This window comes from Salvelinus fontinalis, chromosome 18 (assembly GCF_029448725.1).
Source record: "Salvelinus fontinalis isolate EN_2023a chromosome 18, ASM2944872v1, whole genome shotgun sequence".
NCBI classification, from domain to species: domain Eukaryota; kingdom Metazoa; phylum Chordata; class Actinopteri; order Salmoniformes; family Salmonidae; genus Salvelinus; species Salvelinus fontinalis.
Window position 1 is genome coordinate 29051528 of NC_074682.1, and position 20374 is coordinate 29071901.

Genomic DNA, 20374 nt, shown 5'->3' on the forward strand with positions numbered 1-20374 from the left:
GTATGGTACAGTGTCTGGGGCCATATTAAACAAGCGTTAAGTGATGCTGTGTGTCTCTTTCTGTAGGAGGAGAGACCTCCTCCTACAGAAAGAGACACACAGCATCACTTAACCCCCGTAATTAACCCTTCACCCTCTGGCTGAATGTCTCTGCTGCTCACACTGATTCAATCAGCCATGTCTTGTCAGAGTGGTTAAGCCCTGGGAATCTACTGTTTTGCACAGCCCACAACCAGCAGGCTAACTCTGGCCCAATAGGGGTCAGCTATACAATGACATAATCATGACAAACACTCAGCAGGGTTAATGGTGGTGATACCGTAGTGTGTGTGTGTCTGTGTATAACGTCTCTTACCCTCGATGGGTGATGTCTTGAGCCTGCGGCAGAGCCCTTGCACGTCTCCGTAGGAGTCAGCTATCTTGGTGACGGCCTCTCCGCTCCTCAGTTCCATCAGGTCCCGGAGATCCATCACCGTGATGCCAAAGTCCCCTTCTTGGTTGCCATCGGCAACAGAGTTCCCCGGGTGGTCCGCCGTGTTGTTGGCCATTTTGTTTTCGTTGTTCTTTGTTTTTCTCTCTTTACTCTATGGCTGTCTCTCAGTGCCTCTACAGTCCCTCTAAGATCACTGTTGTCAACTAAGAACTGGCTAGTGGTGCTGAAATAGTTCAATAGTAAAACAAGGAAGTCCAAGTCACCTAAGGGCTTCAACACCTAAGTCCTTACTTTTTTGCAGACAGGAATCATGGGTATTGTAGAAGTAGTGTGTGTGGTCAGTGGATTAATTTCTGGACCCGGAAGTGCATTAGTTTCCACGTAACAGTGGGGACATGATCCGTTGACTACTTCTTCTGTTGCACGAAACTGCAGGAGATAGAGACAAGAAAACATTGTTTTTTTTTTAAACATTGCATAAGTCGTAAAATGAAATGACCATTGTTTTCAAATAAATGTGAGGGGACACTGATGAGAGCAAATTGAAGTAATTGAGGTTTGGTTTGGGGAATGACCTGTTAGAACAACAAGGTCACTATTCCCTGTGGAGGGCAGGAAAGGAGAAAAAAGAGGAGAAAACGAACAATAACAGACAATACAAAAGCACAGATCTCAAGTCAGATAATAGCTGATTCTTGTAGAAGAACGTGAGGACAGCCATGCTTTGAATTGAAGTTAAACAAAGTCTAAGGACAAAAAGTAGGACATATATAGTATTTGGGATAATATGACTCTCCCATGACACCCACGGCCCTTTTGTTTGAGTAGGATTAACAGGCTGTCAGTCTATCCAACTGCCTGTCCCAAAGTGACTGCTTTTACCCTATATGGATAAAGATACCATGGGAATCACCATAGCAACCTGGTTCTAGGACAACAGGATCCAGTAGTATAGAGAAGTTATCAGTGGTGTGTTGCTGTAGAGAGAAGCTATAATAGGTGGTATTGTATGGGAGGTATTAGAGTCTAGCATAGCAGGTTTTAATACAGCACTGTGTGTCGGCAAGAGGATACTATGCTAATGTGAGATAGCACTCTGTACCGCTCCTCTGGGCCGGTGTGCGTGTCCCAGTGTGTGTGTGTGTGTGTGTGTGTGTGTGTGTGTGTGTGTGTGTGTGTGTGTGTGTGTGTGTGTGTGTGTGTGTGTGTGTGTGTGTGTGTGTGTGTGTGTGTGTGTGTGTGTGTGTGTGTGTGTGTGTGTGTGTGTCACACTCCTCTGGGTCTCCATGACACACTAAACACCACAAATGGAGGTCAGCCTTTGATGTGTGCTTATGTGATCAGAGCTGATGTGTCAGAGTGTGACTCTCCGGATTCACATTCTCTGTCACACAGGCTGGGAATACACACACACACACTGTACTACTGTACTACTGTACAATTAGCCAGAAGCGGATATTTTATATACGCAAGTGGTGTATGATTAGATTTTTATTTAGTCACACAGAGGGTTGCAGATGTACACTACATGACCAAAAGTATGTGGACACCTGATCGTTGAACATCTCATTCCATTAATATAGAGTTGGTCCCCACTTTGCTGCTATAACAGCCTCCACTGTTCTGGAAAAGCATTCCACTAGATGTTGGAACATTGCTGCGGGGACTTGCTTCAATCCAGCAGCAAGAGCATTAGTGAGGTCGGACACTGATGTTGGGCGATTAGGCCTGGCTCGCAGTCGGTGTTCCAATTCATCCCAAAGGTATTTTGATGGGGTTGAGGTCAGGGCTCTGTGCAGGCCAGTCATGTTCTTCCACACCAATCTCGAAATAACATTTCTGTATGGACCTCGCTTTGTGCACGGGGGAATTGTCATGCTGAAACCGGAAAAGGTCTTCCCCAAACTGTTGCCACAAAGTTGGATGCACAGAATCGCGTACTATGTCATTGCATGCTGTAGCGTTAATATCACTCTTCACTGAGACTAAGGGGCCTAGCCCGAACCATGAAAAACTGCCAAAGTTTGCCTATGGAGATTACATGGCTGTGTGCTCGATTTTATAAACCTGTCAGCAACAGCAATTTAATGGGGTGTCCACATACTTTTGTATATATAATCTAGTTGCAGTGTACAGTGATGGTAGCCTAGCAGTGAAGAACGTTGGGCCAGTAACCGAAAGGCTGCTGGTTCGAATCTCAGAGCCGACTAGGTGAAAAATCTGTCGATAAGAGTGTCTGCTAAATGAAAAAAATGTAAACAATTTAAAACACTTCGATTGGATTAAAATCCTCTTCTCTGGAACATAGAACACCAGAGTCAGACCAATTACACTGATTTAACCTCTTCCTGACAACAACTGAGCCAGCGTAGCCAAGCCACCATGACTAGCTGACCTGGAAAAGCACCGTCTCCTCAGGCCTTTCACTGAAACAGCTGGTCAGAGAACAACCATCATAATCATTTACCGCTCCTCACTTAGAATGAACCAACCCCAATCTATATACTGCTTACCACTCAAACTGAATGCCCAAGACAGGAGGCTGCTGATGGGAGGACGGTTCGCAATAATGGCCAGAATGGAGCAAATGGAACCATGTGTTGATGTACGACACCGTTCCACCGATTCCGCTCCAGCCTTTACAACGAGCCTGTCCTCCCTAGTTAAGATGCCACCAACCTCATGTGATGCCCATCTATAATGCTCTCCAATAAAGTGTGTGTGTGTGTGTGTGTGTGTGTGTGTGTGTGTGTGTGTGTGTGTGTGTGTGTGTGTGTGTGTGTGTGTGTGTGTGTGTGTGTGTGTGTGTGTTTCCACAGAGGGGAAGCAACCTTGCCTCTAAAGTTTCCATGGTGGTATTGTCAGCAATGCTTCTGGCCAAAAGAGGAATCGCTGATCTGGTCTACAAATGTACTAGCCTGATGTAACTAGTGTTCGCGTGTGTAAATGTCACAGTGAGTAAATGCCACATGAGCACGCTCTGCACTGTTTCCAAACAAAATCTATTGACTTGGGAAATGTCAGCAGTCGCCTAGAGGCCACTAAATGCCTTCCCAATATTAGCAAAGGGCCCAAGCAGAGCTTTTAGACAGCATACAGTACACTACAATATGTCCCCTAGTCACTGGCCTATCTCCATTTCTTCTATATGTTTCCAATTCTGTCTCTGTGTGTGTATTGCTCTTACCCTCTCCCTCTGTACCCTTCTCTCCACCAATCCCTCTCCCTCTATCCATCCATCCATCTTCCTCTCCATCCCTCTTCCTCTCTACAGTACTTAGGTAATGTTGGCTTGAAAACGCAGTCTGAAAGACAGCTGTAAACGTGACTTTTATCGACTTGCTCTTGTTTTTCACTGTCACTTTGCTATAAACCACATTAACTATCCTTTATCCATCACCGGAGAGAACAACAGCAACACCACAGCAGAGCGGTGACACATCTCTATGAGGAAAAGCAATGTTTATTGGTGTCGATGGACGAGGATCTAGCTGCTCATTAAGCCAAGCTAATCAACTGGCATGCTAATTTACCAATATAGTCATTTCATTAGTGAAATGAGCCTAAGCGCCGGAGCATTTACTGACGGACTGTGTTCCTTTGTCAAACGTTCTGCAGTACTATACGGTTGCTTTTTATGGAGCACTAGATTCCCTGAAGAACACTCATTGTTCTAGTAGTAACATGACCTGATTAAATACATCCAAACTATAGCCTATGACACAGCGATGGAAAAGAGAGGAGAAAGTAGAGAACAGGGAGCGGGAGAGAGACAGAGACGGCGAGAGCAAGAGAAGCGCTAAACAGAGAGTACCATGTGGCAGAATACCTGACCACTGTGACTGAACCAAAACTAAGGAAATCTTTGACGATGTACAGACTCAGTGAGCATAGCCTTGCTATTGAGAGATGCCACCGAAGGCAAACCTGGCTCTCAAGAGAAGACAGGCTATGTGCTCACTGCCCAGAAAATGAGGTGGAAACTGAGCTGCACTTCCTAACCTCCTGCCAAATGTATGACCATATCAGAGATATATTTCCCTTAGATTACACAGACCCACAAAGAATTTGAAAACAAATCCAATTTTGATAACTCCCATATCTATTGGGTGAAATACCACAGTGTGCAATCACAGCAGCAAGATGTGTGACCTGTTGCCACTAGAAAAGGGCAACCAGTGAAGAACAAACACCATTGTAAATATAAAATATATTTATGTTTATTTATTTTCCCTTTTGTACTTTAACTATTTTGCACATCATTACAACACTGTATATAGACATATTACATTTAAAATGACTTTATCCTTTGGAACTTTTGTGAGTGTACTGTACATGTATTGTTTATTTCACTTTTGTTTATTATCTATTTCACTTGCTTTGGCAATGTAAACATATATGTTTTCCATGCCAATAAAGACCCTTAAATTGAAATGGAGGGAGAGAGAGAGCGGAAATCATACCTTAGTTTCTAGAAGTAGATGGATATGGGAGAGAGAGAGCGGAAATCATACCTTAGTTTCTAGAAGTAGATGGATATGGGAGAGAGAGAGCGGAAATCATACCTTAGTTTCTAGAAGTAGATGGATATGGGAGAGAGAGAGCGGAAATCATACCTTAGTTTCTAGAAGTAGATGGATATGGGAGAGAGAGAGCGGAAATCATACCTTAGTTTCTAGAAGTAGATGGATATGGGAGTGAGCAGATTATTGAATGGCCAGAGAACAAGCTGTGTGTCTATCTACTACTAGCTAAGGAATTCCCTCTGAGCGAAGGAAGTGAGAGCAGTACAAATACAAGGCAGGTGGCCAACTAAATCCACTTCCTCATTCATACAAACACACAACAGAGCAGAGGGCGGAAATATACTCCCTGCATGAGACAGGAAACACACTCCATGTTATACTGCAACACACACACACACACACACACACACACACACACACACACACACACACACACACACACACACACACACACACACACACACACACACACACACACACACACACGCCAGTGCCACACCCTGTGGTCCAAAGTCCTGTTGATGAGTGTTAAAATAGCTGGGAGAGACACACTACATAGGGACATGGCTACAAGGCCACACCTGTAAAAGCTCTCCTTCAGCCCTTATACTGTACCTTCCCCGTGTGTTAAAGACGTTCTGTTTTAACAACATGGCTGGGTGTTTGATTAACTTCACACACCTCTCCTCCCTGCTCTGCTACTTGGCCTGTTGTAACTTAACTCACCACTCTTACACTGTAAGTATCACTACATTCTAATCAGAATACACTGCCAGACTACTGAAGTGCCCCACTTTGACAACTAGAGAGAGAAAGAGAGGGAGAGGGGTAGGGAGGGAAGAGAGGGTGAGAGAGAGCGAGACAGAGAGAGAAGTAAAGAGACAGAGAGAGGGAGGGGTGAAAGTGAAAAGGAAGGATAGAAAAAGAGAGAGGGGTGAAGGAGGAGGAATGATATGAATATAGAGAGGGAGAGGAGCTAGATGAAAGAGGTCCACAGCAGTGAAAGAGGGTCCATATAGTAAGTAGAAAGGAGGATAGAACAGGGGTATAGAGGAGCAGTATAAAAAAAGGTAGAGTAGATAGACATATAAAGGGTAGGTAGGGATGAGGTAAAACAAGAGGTAGATACAGTAACTAGAAAGAACGATAGAATGAGAGGAAGATAGGTAGAGTAGAAAGAGAGGGAGTGCAGCAGTTAGTCAGACTCTCTCAACAGGCAGAGACCATAAGGCCATGTGACCACCTACACTAAGTACACTATCTGCTCTGTCCTTTCCTTATTCTCACTTACTTTCTCCCTCCCTCTTTTTCTCACTCTCTTCTGTCCCTTTATCCCGTTCTCTCGCCCTCTTTTTCTCCCCCATCGCATTCAACTAGGCCTAGGCTACCTGGCCTGCACGCAAATGTAGGCTTATAAATGTGCCCATTTGGGGATCTGATGCTATTTTTGATTGTCTTCACTAAACATCACTGTGGAGCTTCCCAAAGTATTTTTTTCTTCACTTCAAACAGCAAGTAAACAAAGTCTGTTTTTACATCCATTGAGAATGACAATAGTTTCTCAACATAACCTATTTGAAAAATCAAATAGACTGCGCAAATAGCCCACAGCTGTGTCTGTCTGTCTGTAGCTCACTGGCACAGGAAACTCTGAGGTACCAGAATATTTTAAACAATGCTGCAAGTTTGCTAGCATGAGCTTCAGGCCAGACCAAGTTTAATACTTGATAAAAAATGTCAAGTTCCTTGCAGAGAGGCCATGCATAGCCAATGTGATTTATAGGATATTACCATTTTAATCAGGATATTTTCTACCTGCTGGCTGCAATGTTGTTATTTGTTGGCTTTTGGTAGGCTCTTTTTACATATTGGCACTAGAAGTTACTTTCAGATTTTTATCATTTTCCTTTAGATATAATTTGGATTAACCACATAAAATTGATTTTGAAATATGAAGACTATTATAACTGAAGTGAAACGGGTTTCACGAAAATGTTCATATGAAAATCGTCAGTAGATGAATCATCAGCAAGCAGATCAGTAGAAATGGTACGATAACTTGGCACTCCAAATGGTAAAGGTTGCTGACTGCTGTTGTAGCCTATTACCCTCAACGGGCAGTGGGAGGAGGAACGGTCAGGGAACGTTTTTTTTTCTTCTGTTTAGAATATACAGTGGTTCTTCCTTGCAGGGTGCTGCAGAATTCGATGGCACGTTATTTAAGCGTCAGCAATTGTTGCCAGAATGACGCAATATACCACCATCTACCACAAACAATTGCGGCATAAGCTAAAAACTTTTAAAGGAAGAACCACTGTATTGGCCTCTTGCTCCCTCTTTAGTAATTTGTGTGTCTTAGTTTTTAATGGCTGTGCTGAAAACGTCAGACAAGCTCAGTAGCCTACATACAGTGCATTAGGAAAGTATTTTACATTACAGGACCAAGTATGGAAAACCCTGGGTTAGACATCTGTTCCTATGACAATAAATGTGTCCCTAATGGCACCCTATGCCGTATATAGTGCACTACTTTTGACCAGAGCCCTATGGGGACCTAGTCCAAAAAAAGTACACTGTAAAGGAATAGAATACCATTTGGGATGCAGAAAACTGATTCATAGATGAACTTTGTCATTCTGGACCAAGCACTGTGCTTTTTATCTGATTACTATCGCCCAGCGGAAGAAATTCATGGCCACTGTGCCGCGGGCGAGATTTATGTGTGTGTGTGTTAACTATGTCTGCACCAGGACCAAACAGGCTTACGGCTATTAGAGCAAAAAGCTATTAAATTACCCAAAGTATACACACACTAGAGGTCGACCGATTCTGATTTTTCAACGCCGATAACGATACCGATACCGATGACAAAAAAAGCCGATACCGATTAATCGTCCGATTTTTTTATTTTATTTGTAATAATGACAATTACAACAATACTGAATGAACACTTATTTTAACTGAATATAATACATCAATAAAATCAATTTTGCCTCAAATAAATAATGAAACATGTTCAATATGGTTTAAATAATGCAAAAACAAAGTGTTGGAGAAGAAAGTAAAAGTGCAATATCTGCCATGTAAGAAAGCTAAAGTTTAAGTTCCTTGCTCAGAACATGAGAACATATGAAAGCCGGTGGTTCCTTTTAACATGAGTCTTCAATATTCCCAGTTAAGAAGTTTCTAGGTTGTAGTTATTATAGGAATTATAGGACTATTTCTCTCTATACGATTTGTACTTCATATACCTTTGACTATTGGATGTTCTTATAGACACTTTAGTATTGCCAGTGTAACAGTATAGCTTCCGTCCCTCTCCTCGCTCCTACCTGGGCTCGAACCAGGAACACATCGACAACAGCCACCCTCGAAGCAGCGTTACCCATGCAGACCAAGGGGAACAACTACTCCAAGTCTCAGAGCGAGTGACGTTTGAAACGCTATTAGCGCGCACCCCGCTAACTAGCTAGCCATTTCACATCGGTTACACCAGCCTAATCTCGGGAATTGATAGGCTTGAAGTCATAAACAGCGCAATAGCTGCTGGCAAACAGACGAAAGTGCTGTTTGAATGAATGCTTATGAGCCTGCTGCTGCCTACTATCGCTCAGTCAGACTGCTCTATCAAATCATAGACTTAATTATAACATAATAACACCCAGAAATACAAGCCTTTGGTCATTAAAATGGCCGAATCCAGAAACTATAATTTCGAAAACAAAACGTTTATTCTTTCAGTGAAATACGGAACCGTTACGTATTTTATCTAACGGATGGCATCCCTAAGTCTAAATATTGCTGTTACATTGTACAACCTTCAAAGTTCAAAGTTATGTCATAATTATGTACAATTCTGGCAAATTAATTACGGCCTTTGTTAGGAAGAAATGGACTTCACACTGTTCACAATGAGCCAGGCGGCCCAAACTGCTGCATATACTCTGACTGCTTGCACAGAACGCAAGAGAAGTGACACAACTTCCCTAATTATAAGAAATTCATGTTTGCAGCCAATATTAACTAAATATGCAGGTTTAAAAATATATACTTGTGTATTGATTTTAAGAAAGGCATTGATGTTTATGGTCAGGTGCATTGGTGCAACGACAGTGCTTTTTCGCAAATGTGCTTGTTAAATCATCACCCGTTTGTGATTCGATGAGAAATGAACAGGCACCGCATTGATTATATGCAACGCAGGACACGCTAGTTAAACTAGTAATTTCATCAACCATGTGTAGTTAACTAGTGATTATGTTAAGATTGATTGTTTTTTATAAGATACGTTTAATGCTAGCTAGCAACTTACCTTGGATTCTTGCTGCCCTCGCGTAACAAGTAGTCAGCCTGCCACGCAGGCACCTCGTGGAGTGCAATGTAAGGCGTTGGACTAGTAGAGCGTTGGACTAGTAACCGGAAGATTGCAAAAACGAATCCCTGAGCTGACAAGGTAAAAATCTGTCGTTCTGCCCTTGAACAAGGCAGTTAATCCACCGTTCCTAGGCTGTCATTGAAAATAAGATTGTGTTCTTAACTGACTTGCCTAGTTAAATAAAGGCGTTAAAAAAAAATCGGTCTCCAAAAATACCGATTATTATGGAAACTTGAAATCGGCCCTAATTAAATCGGCCATTACGATTAATCGGTCGACCTCTAACACACACACACACACATTGCATTACTGTATTACTACAGTACTGTACATCACAGGAGGTTGGTGGCACCTTAATTGGGGAAGATAGGCTTGTGGTAATAGCTGGAGCGGAATTTATGGAATAGTATCAAAAACAAAAAACACATGGTTTCCATTTGCTTCGTTCCATTATTATGAGAAGTCCTCCCCTCAGCAGCCTCCTCAGCTGTACATATAAATAAAATAGAATAAGCAGTGTGTGTTAAGTGAAAGTCAAGTGCATATAAGTTTAGTGACTCCCCAGTTACACATTGCTACTACCATTTCACTATTCTCTCATTTTACTTCCTCTGGTATTAGGCCTCTTCAATACAAAGTGTTGTGGAGTTTTGTTGGCAGTGAACCAAGCAGCAGCAGCAGCACCACGTAAACAAGGTAAATCCATTCTATATTCACACTGACCTTCTATTCTAGCCTTTCACAGGACAACTGAGGACATTGACAGGACATAGCTGCCTGGTTATATGGTGGTAACGCTTGATTTCAGGCATCATAATGTGTCATAACTCCTTGCGTAGAGATATCACAATGAGCTATCACACTCTGAACATGTAGAGGTACAAAACATTTCTGAGTAAGAAAAAAAGCTCACATCTTATTGATACAAAACTTTAAAGGTTCAAAAAGCAGGATAAAAAAAGGTATCAAAATGTTCACAGGGTCTGTATAGAATAGACAGTGAAGTCAAATTCCAAGGATTTTCAAGTACTTTTTCCAGCAATACAATTTATTTTCAAGGACCATCAATTTGTACCATCAAGTTGACCACCGCTGAGAACGAAATAAGCGAGTAAATCATCATTAACAAAATAAAAAAGGTGAGTAAACGCTATTTTATAAATAAAAAGGTGCGTAAACGGCGTTTACGTGAGTTTACCCTCCACTACATCCCTGGTTGGGTCTGGCAAAACCCATTCATAAACATCAATATTCTGACAGGCAGGATTAAATCTACATTTGCCCAGCATTTTAACCAGCGATGGGACGTTTGGCTCTAATCAGTCAGTTATGTACCTGCATTGCTGAGTTCCAGTGTGGGTGGAATGAGCAAGCTCTCCTGGCAACCAGAGCTCGAAACTCTGTAGTATTCCTGAAAATGACATTTGGAAGACCAATACATTTTTCTAATGTTTTTCAAATTAACATATTTGATCAATTTCTGTTCTCCTCTCATTTTAATTCAAGTACCAACTTAAGAAAATGTCAGATTTTCAAGGTATTCCAGTACATGAATTTCAGAGTTCCAAATTCAAGTACCTTAAGCACCTTGTGAGAACCCTGTGCCCAGTGTTTTTGACCTAGTTTACCCCCATCAGTTAAAGTAAACAGAAATATACTACTATGAACTGACATCATATTACAGATAACAGCAGACTATCACTGCTTGAATCTAAAACCCGTCTATGAAACAAACTAAAGCATCCTAAAAAATATATACATTTTAATCATTTAGCAGACGTTCTTATCCAGAGTGACTTAGAGGTGCAATTAGGGTTAAGTACTTTGCTCAAGGGCACAGACAGATTTTTTTACCTAGACAGACAGATTTTTTTACCTGAGATATCATTAATCCACAACCCACCACACACAAACGCCACACACACACACACCTTCTATCCACCCATCAGCAGTCAGGGTATTAGACGGGGCTGAACAGATGACAAACACTGGTAAATAGAAAGAGGGAGAGAGAGCAGGCAGATGTGTGACCTGTTGCCACAAGAAAAGGGCAACCTGTGAAGAACAAACACGATTGTAAATACAACCCATATTTATGTTTATTTATTTTCCCATTTCTACTTTAAATGTTTGCACATCGTTACAACACTGTATATAGGCATTATAATGACATTTGAAATGTATACTCCTTTGGAACTTTTGTGAGTGTAATGTTTACTGTACATTTTTTACTGTTTATTTCACTTTTGTTTATTATCTATTTGACTTGCTTTTGGCAATGTAGAAATAGGTTTCCCATGCTAATAAAGCGCCTTAAATTGAAATGAGAGGAAAGGAGAGGTTAAAAGCTCAAAAGATAAGCAAGAGCTGGGTTTGTATTCTAACGATGTGGAAAAGGGAGCTCAGAGATGGAGAGAAGAGAGGGATGAGAGAAGGGGGAAAGAGAATGAGAGAGGAGATTAGAATGCTCCTTCTCATCTCCCTGTCCCCTTTCCCTCTCTCTCATTCCTCCCTCTTTCCTCCGTGCCTCTCCACTCTCTCCCTGCCTCTGCAGACACACCTGTCTTGCATACGAAAGCAGTGACTGCGCAGCCTTCCCCTAGAAACGCTTGATACTGTAGTCTCTCCATCTCTCTCAAAACACTCAGACACAACCCAATAGCAACCCCCCACTCCTACACACAGACACAACTCTCACACACAAACACTGCACCAAACCCCCTCCAACTAAGCAAAAGTGTCTGTGGCCACACCCTAGACAGTGACTTTTCCAGCAACAGACCAATCAGCCTTCCAGTTCCAGCACCTCATGGCATAGCTAGCCCTTACAGTCCCCCAAACTATTAATGACTGATCCCTCCCATAAGAGCTGAGCCAGCAAAGACACACACGCAGTATGGTGTGTATACACATGTAAATCATGATTTCAGAAATGCATTAATATAACGAACACTTAATATATTACACATTTGGCCAGACTCCATATGGTCCTAGGTAAATCAGCCTCTTCTCAAAGAACCTATTTCTCTACAACCTTGCAACACACCACACAGTCCTAGAATACAGAGTAAAGAGAGAGAGAGAAGGGGGAATCCTTGTGTGTGTTAATCAATAAACTCATGTTTTGCATTTTAATACAATGTCCCCTAGATATAAGTTTCTATAAAAACCTAGATGATAATATAATCACAGCTCAGCAAACATGTTAACACGCAGTACAGTGCTGCCTCTGTTCTAATGAGCAGACCAGCTGCCGCTCTTTACCAACCAAAGGCCACAGAACAGAATACACACACAGACACGCACCAGCCAGAGTAGTCCCTCTCTCCCTTTCTCTTTCTCTTTCCATTCCTAATTTGCTCAGTCTCTTCTCTGTCTCTCCCTCCTTCCGCTCTGTTGCAGATGCAGAAGGTTTGGAATGCAGGAGACACCCTATCTGCTGTCACATGACCTGCCTGAGAAAGAGAGAAAAGTGACTCCCACAAAGCTGTGGACGATCTGAAAGACAAGGCAAGAAGGGCATTCTATGCCATTAAAAGGAACATTATGCTCTGGCAAAAAAAAAGACTTGAATCAGTTATAGAACCCATTGCCCTTTATGTTTGTGAGGTCTGGGGTCTGCTAAACAACCAGGAATTCACAAACTGGGACAAACACCAAAATGAGACTGAGTTCAGAAAAAAACCTCAGTGTACAATGTAAAACACCAAATAATTCATACAGAGCAAATTTAGGCCGATACCCGCTAATTATCAAAATCTAGAAAATATGTTAAATTCCAACAACCACATTAAAGGAAGCAATTCCCAAACCTTCCTTAACAAAGCCATTACCTACAGAGATATTAACCTAAAGAAGAGTGCCCTAAACAAGCTGGTCCTGGTGCTCTGTTCACAAAAACAAACAGATCCCACAGAGCCCCAGGACAGCAACAACAACACAATTAGACCCAACCAAATCATGAGAAAACAAAAATATAATTACTTGACACATCGGATTTTTTTTTACAACAGAGCAAACTGGAATGCTATTTGGCCATAAACAGAGAGTATAAAGTGGCAGAATACCTGACCACTGGGACTAACCCAAAACGAAGGTAAGCTTTGACTATGTACAGACTCAGTGAGCATAGCCTTGCTATTGAGAGAGGCCACCGTAGGCAGACCTGGCTCAAGAGAAGACTGGCTTTGTGCACACTGCCCACAAAATGAGTTGGAAACTGAGCTGTACTTCCTAACCTCCTGCCAAATGTATGACCATAATAGAGACACATATTTCCCTCAGATTACACAGACCCAGAAAGAATTTGAAAAAAATTATCTAATTTGGTTAACTCCCATATCTATTGAGTGAAATACCACAATGTGCCATCATTGCAGCAATATTTGTGACCTGTTGCCACAAGAAAAGGGCAACCAGTGAAGAACAAACGTTTGAATTTACAATATTATATTTATTTATTTTCCATTGTCTACTTGAATTATTTGCCCATTTTTATAACACTGAACATAGCCATAAAATTACATTTTAAATGTCTCTATACTTTGAAACTGTTGTGAGTGTAATGTTTACTGTGATTTTTGATTGTTTATTTAACTTTAGTTTATTATCTATTTCACTTGCTTTGGCAATGTTAACATATGTTTCCCATGCCAATAAAGCCCTTTGAATTGAATTAAGAGAGGGGGGGGGGGGGGAGAGGCACACTTCTCTATATAAGGACTTGACTACAATAAGAAACTAAACACCACATAAATGGGTCCAACTACAGTCTGAAATGGAACACAATAAAAGCATGCAAACCTCTTTAACATGTTGGTCACTTAGCAGACGCAATTCTCACAGCGATGTACAATCACTCATTCAAATAAGGCAGGTAAGACAACCACATATCACATTAATTGCAAGTAAAACTTTTCTAATTAAAAGAATAATCTGCTAACACACATGCACTTCTGAGTACACACACAGCTCTATAGAACGTTTCCCTGACAGCCTGTGATGGCAGAATGTTCTGATGCTTTTCCTCCTCTCTGAGTGTATGTGAGCGATAGAACACTAAATCAATACCCTAGAGCAGGGATTGGCAACTGACCCGCATATCAAGGACAGCGCCTAAGTCACTTGAGGACAGACACCACCCGTATCACTTGAACACAGACAGACAGCACATGAATCGCTTGAACACAGACAGACAGACAGACAGACAGACAGACAGACAGACAGACAGCACCTCAGCAACTTAAGGACAGACAGACAGACAGGCACCACCCGAGTCACTTGAGGACAGAGTGGAACAGAATAACACTTGTAGGTTTTAGCAGGCAAACAACCACAACAACATACTAGGGAGCCAGTGGTATTACACATAGAGAAACAAGCACACCGTAAACCACACAGTTAAAAACCAGCACTGGATCTTGTGGGACTCTCAGTGGTATATGCAGATATCAGTTGACGGCAGGGCCAGCAAACATGTAGGTGGGGCAAAATGTGGGCGCTCAAATCTTCATGAAATCATCATAAAATAATGACAAACCATCTAACATGTGATTTCGCATTACATACCATATAGTCATGTATGCCTTGTAGGCCTAGAGAAATCCATGACTATTGCATTTAACAAGCATCTCACATAGACCCACACATAATAAACCATAGGCCTAAAATGTATAGACTATGAGACTAGAACATAATGCCTTGATCTAACAGTAATAAATCACAATAGGCTTGGCAAACTTTTACTGGCTCAGCGACCATGAGATAGTAGGCTATGCTCAGCATCTAGGAGATAGTAGGCTTGGCTCAGAGACCAGGATATAGTAGGCTTGGCTCAGAGACCAGGAGATAGTAGGCTTGGCTCAGAGACCAGGAGATAGTAGGCTTGGCTCAGAGACCAGGAGATAGTAGGCTTGGCTCAGAGACCAGGAGATAGTAGGCTTGGCTCAGAGACCAGGAGATAGTAGGCTTGGCTCAGAGACCAGGAGATAGTAGGCTTGGCTCAGAGACCAGGAGATAGTAGGCTAGGTGGCCACAAAATGTAACAATTGAACACTAGGAGAGCCAAGAGCATCATATTGACTCAAAATTAATTAACTTTCTTTAATTACTCTTCAATTTAAGTTATCTCCCTTGACTTTTCCTAAATAAGTCTAACACACTATTGTTGTAAAAATATTGATAACACAAACAGAATGTGTTATATTGTAAGGCCTGGGTGTCGGAGTGGAAGTCAAGCGCAGGCAACAGCAGGTGCAATAACCAAATGTTCTTTAATGAACATGCAGAAAACTAGGCCACCCAACTAACACACTGGGTGACCACTTAAACAACCCCAGACACGGGGAATACAAAACAGTACAGCAAACACGATGCACGGAACAAACACCACCACTTACAAACAAACAATCCCGCACAAAGAAACCTGTATGCCGGCTGATTAAATAAGCCCAACTAATTAACCCTCATACAAAACAGGTGCGCCCAATAAACACATAGGGAGGGGGAGAAAAGGATCAGTGGCAGCTAATAGGCCGGTGACGACGACCGCCGAACGCCACCCGAACGGGAAGGAGAGCCTGCCTCGGTCGAAGTCGTGACAGTACCCCCCCTCTGACGCGCGGCTCCCGCAGCGCGCCGACACCGGCCTCGAGGTCGACCCGGAGGACGAGGTGCAGGGCGATCCGGATGGAGGCGATGGAAATCCCTCAACATAGACGGATCCAAAATGTCCCCCACCGGTACCCAGCACCTCTCCTCCGGACCGTACCCCTCCCAGTCCACGAGGTACTGCAGGCCCCTCACCCGGCGTCTCGAGTCCAGAATGGCCCGTATCGTGTACGCCGGGGACCCCTCGATGTCCAGAGGGGGAGGAGGGACCTCCGGTACCTCACCGTCCTGCAGGGGACCAGCTACCACCGGCCTGAGGAGAGACACATGAAACGAGGGGTTAATACGATAATAGGAAGGGAGTTGTAATCGATAACACACCTCGTTTATTCTCCTCAGGACTTTGAAGGGCCCTACACACTGCGGACCCAGCTTCCGGCAGGGCAAGCGGAGGGGCAGGTTTCGGGTCGAGAGCCAGACCCTGTCCCCCGGTACAAACACGGGGGCCTCACTGCGGTGGCGGTCAGCACTCCTCTTCTGCCGTCCACTAGCTTGTTGGAGTGATTCCTGGACGGCTCTCCATGTCTCCTTGGAGCGCTGCACCCATTCCTCCACCGCAGGAGCCTCGGTCTGGCTCGGATGCCATGGTGCCAGGACCGGCTGGTACCCCAATACACACTGAAAGGGGGACATGTTAGTAGAGGAGTGGCGTAGTGAGTTCTGGGCCATTTCGGCCCAGGGAATGTATCTCGCCCACTCCCCTGGCCGGTCCTGACAATACGACCGCAGAAACCTACCCACCTCCTGGTTCACTCTCTCCACCTGCCCATTACTCTCAGGGTGATAACCGGAGGTAAGGCTGACCGAGACCCCCAACCGCTCCATAAACGCCCTCCATACTCGGGACGTGAATTGGGGACCCCGATCAGAAACAATGTCCTCCGGCACCCCGTAGTGCCGGAAGACGTGGGTGAATAATGCCTCCGCAGTCTGTAGGGCTGTAGGCATACCGGGCAACGGGAGGAGACGACAGGACTTCGAGAACCGATCCACAATCACCAGTACCGTAGTGTTCCCCTGAGACAGGGGAAGATCGGTCAGAAAATCTACGGACAGGTGCGACCAAGGCCGTTGTGGAACGGGGAGGGGTTGTAACTTCCCTCTAGGAAGGTGCCTAGGAGCCTTACTCTGGGCGCATACCGAACAGGAGGAAACATAAACCCTAACGTCTCTTGCCAAGGTAGGCCACCAATACCTTCCCCGAAGGCTCCCCACTGTCCTCTTCACCCCAGGGTGACCCGAGGAGGGTAGAACATGAGCCCACCGAATCAATTTGTCCCGGACACCAAGCGGCACGTACTTCCGCCCCACCGGACACTGAGGAGGAGCGGGTTCCGCCCGTAACGCCCGCTCGATGTCCGAGTCCACTTCCCACACCACTGGTGCTATCAGCCTAGAGGCGGGAAGGATGGGAGTGGGTTCGGTGGGCCGATCGTCCGAGTCGTAAAAACGGGACAGTGCATCCGCCTTTACGTTCTGGGAGCCCGGTCTATACGTTAAGGTAAACTGGAATCGGGTAAAGAACATGGCCCACCTTGCTTGACGTGGATTCAGTCTCCTGGCTGCCCGAATATACTCCAGATTCTGGTGGTCGGTCCAGATGAGAAAAGGGTGCTTAGCCCCCTCAAGCCAGTGTCTCCACACCTTCAGGGCACTGACCACTGCTAACAACTCCCGGTCCCCCACATCATAGTTACGCTCCGCTGGGCTGAGCTTCTTCGAGAAGAAAGCACAGGGGTGGAGTTTTGGTGGCGTACCAGAGCGCTGTGATAGCACGGCACCTACCCCAGCCTCGGACGCGTCCACCTCCACTATGAATGCTAGAGAGGGATCCGGATGTGCCAACACGGGCGCATCCGTGAACAGCGCCTTCAACCTGTTGAAAGCTCTGTCCGCTTTTGCTGACCAATGCAAACGCACCGGACCCCCCTTAAGCAGTGAGGTAATAGGAGCTGCCACCTGGCCAAAACCCCGGATAAACCTCCGGTAGTAGTTGGCAAAACCCAAAAACCGCTGCACTTCTTTTACCGTGGTCGGAGTCGGCCAATTACGCACGGCCTTAATGCGGTCACTCCCTACCACCACGCCCGAGGCGGAAATGCGATAACCCAGAAAAGAGACGGCTCGTTTGGAGAACACACACTTCTCAGCCTTGACATATAGGTCATGCTCCAGTAGTCTACCAAGCACCTTGCGTACCAGAGACACATGCGCGGCGTAAGTGGCTGAGTAGATCAGAATGTCATCGATATAAACAACCACTCCCTGCCCGTGCAGGTCCCTGAGAATATCGTCTACAAAGGATTGGAAAACGGCTGGAGCATTCTTTAACCCATACGGCATGACGCAGTACTCATAATGGCCCGATGTGGTACTAAATGCGGTTTTCCACTCGTCTCCCTTCCGAATACGCACCAGATTATACGCGCTCCTGAGATCCAATTTTGTGAAGAACTGCGCTCCGTGAAATGATTCCATTGCCGTAGCAATGAGAGGTAGTGGGTAACTAAACCCCACTGTGATGGCATTTAGACCTCTATAATCAATACACGGACGCAAACCTCCCTCCTTTTTCTTCACAAAAAAGAAACTCGAGGAGGCGGGTGAGATGGAGGACCGAATGTACCCCTGTCCCAGAGACTCAGTGACATATGTCTCCATAGCCACCGTCTCCTCTTGGGATAATGGGTACACGTGACTCTTGGGAAGCGCAGCGTCTACCTGGAGATCTATCGCACAATCCCTTCCCGGTCGATAAGGTGGTAATTTAGTCGCTTTCCTTTTACTGAAAGCGATTGCCAAATCGGCATACTCGGGGGGAATGCGCACCGTGGAACCCTGGTCTGGACTCTCCACCGACGTGGCACCGATGGAAACTCCCAAACACCTTCCAGAACACTCCTTTGACCACCCCTGGAGAACCCCCTGTTTCCACGAAATTTTAGGATTGTGCCGGGCCAGCCAGGGAATCCCTAGTACCACCGGAAACGCAGGCGAATCAATAATATAAAAGCTAATACGCTCCTTATGATTCCCCTGCGTCACCATGTCCAGGGGAACCGTGGTCTCCCTGACCACCCCTGACCCTAATGGCCGGCTATCTAGGGAGTGCACGGGAAAGGGAGAATCTATCGGCACAAGCGGGACCCGTAACCTAAAAGCGAGTCCGCGATCCATAAAGTTCCCAGCTGCGCCTGAATCGACTAGCGCCCTATGCTGGGAAGAAGGGAAAAATTTAAGGAAAAAAATCAAGACAAACATGTGACTAACAGGGGGTTCTGGGTGAGTTTGGTGCGGACTCACCTGGGGTGATCGAGAAGTGTTCCGCCTGCCATCTCGACTCCCAGACGGACCCCCCCAGCACCGATCGGCCGTGTGTCCTCTCCGACCACAGCTGGTGCAGGGAGAGCCTCCTCCTCCGGTACCCCTCTGCCCAGCCCCTCCCACCTCCATCGGAATAGGAGCGGAGGGGCTGGGTGGTGGAACGTACAGGACCCTCTCAGAACGCCCGCGGGCAGCCAGCAGATTGTCCAGACGGATAGACATGTCAATCAGCTCATCCAGGGAAAGAGCGGTGTCCCGACATGCTAGCTCCCTGCGGACGTCCTCCCGGAGACTACACCGGTAGTGATCAATAAGGGCCCTGTCGTTCCACCCAGATCCTGCAGCCAGGGTCCGGAACTCCAGCGCGTAATCCTGGGCGCTCCTCTTCTCCTGCCTAAGGTGGAACAGTCGTTCTCCCGCCGCTCGGCCCTCTGGAGGATGGTCAAATACGGCCCGAAAACGGCGGGTGAACTCTGGGTAGTGCTCCTTCGCTGAGTCTGGGCCATTCCAGACTGCGTTCGCCCACTCCAGAGCACGACCCGTGAGGCAGGAGACGAGGACACTCACCCTCTCCGCTCCCGAGGGAGTGGGTCTTACGGTGGCAAGGTACAGCTCCAGTTGGAGTAGGAACCCCTGGCACCCCGCCGCCGATCCATCATAATCCCTCGGGAGTGTCAGATGGAGAGCGCTGGAGCCGAGGGATGGAGAGTCCTGGGCTGGAGGAGCCGAAGGTGGAGAGAGGAAACCACTCCTCTCCCATCGATCCATACGTTCCATTATTGACTCCATCGCTGATCCAATACGGTGGATAACCGTGGTGTGATGGAACACCTGTTCCTCCATTGATGGGAGAGGGTTGGCCGCTGCTCCTGCTGACTCCATATTTCTTTTTGGGTGCGGGATTCTGTAAGGCCTGGGTGTCGGAGTGGAAGTCAAGCGCAGGCAACAGCAGGTGCAATAACCAAATGTTCTTTAATGAACATGCAGAAAACTAGGCCACCCAACTAACACACTGGGTGACCACTTAAACAACCCCAGACACGGGGA

General features: G+C 45.3%; 1 protein-coding gene across 1 annotated transcript in view; it reads right to left on the bottom strand.

Moving 5' to 3' along the window:
* Window positions 1-20374, bottom strand: part of LOC129816011 (plasma membrane calcium-transporting ATPase 1-like) — a 188618-nt gene that overhangs the window by 122940 nt on the left and 45304 nt on the right. The window contains exon 2 of the mRNA XM_055870207.1: window positions 356-862. Within this exon, the coding sequence (XP_055726182.1) occupies window positions 356-548 (193 nt within the window). The 5' untranslated portion in view covers window positions 549-862. The remainder of the gene's footprint in view (window positions 1-355; window positions 863-20374) is intronic.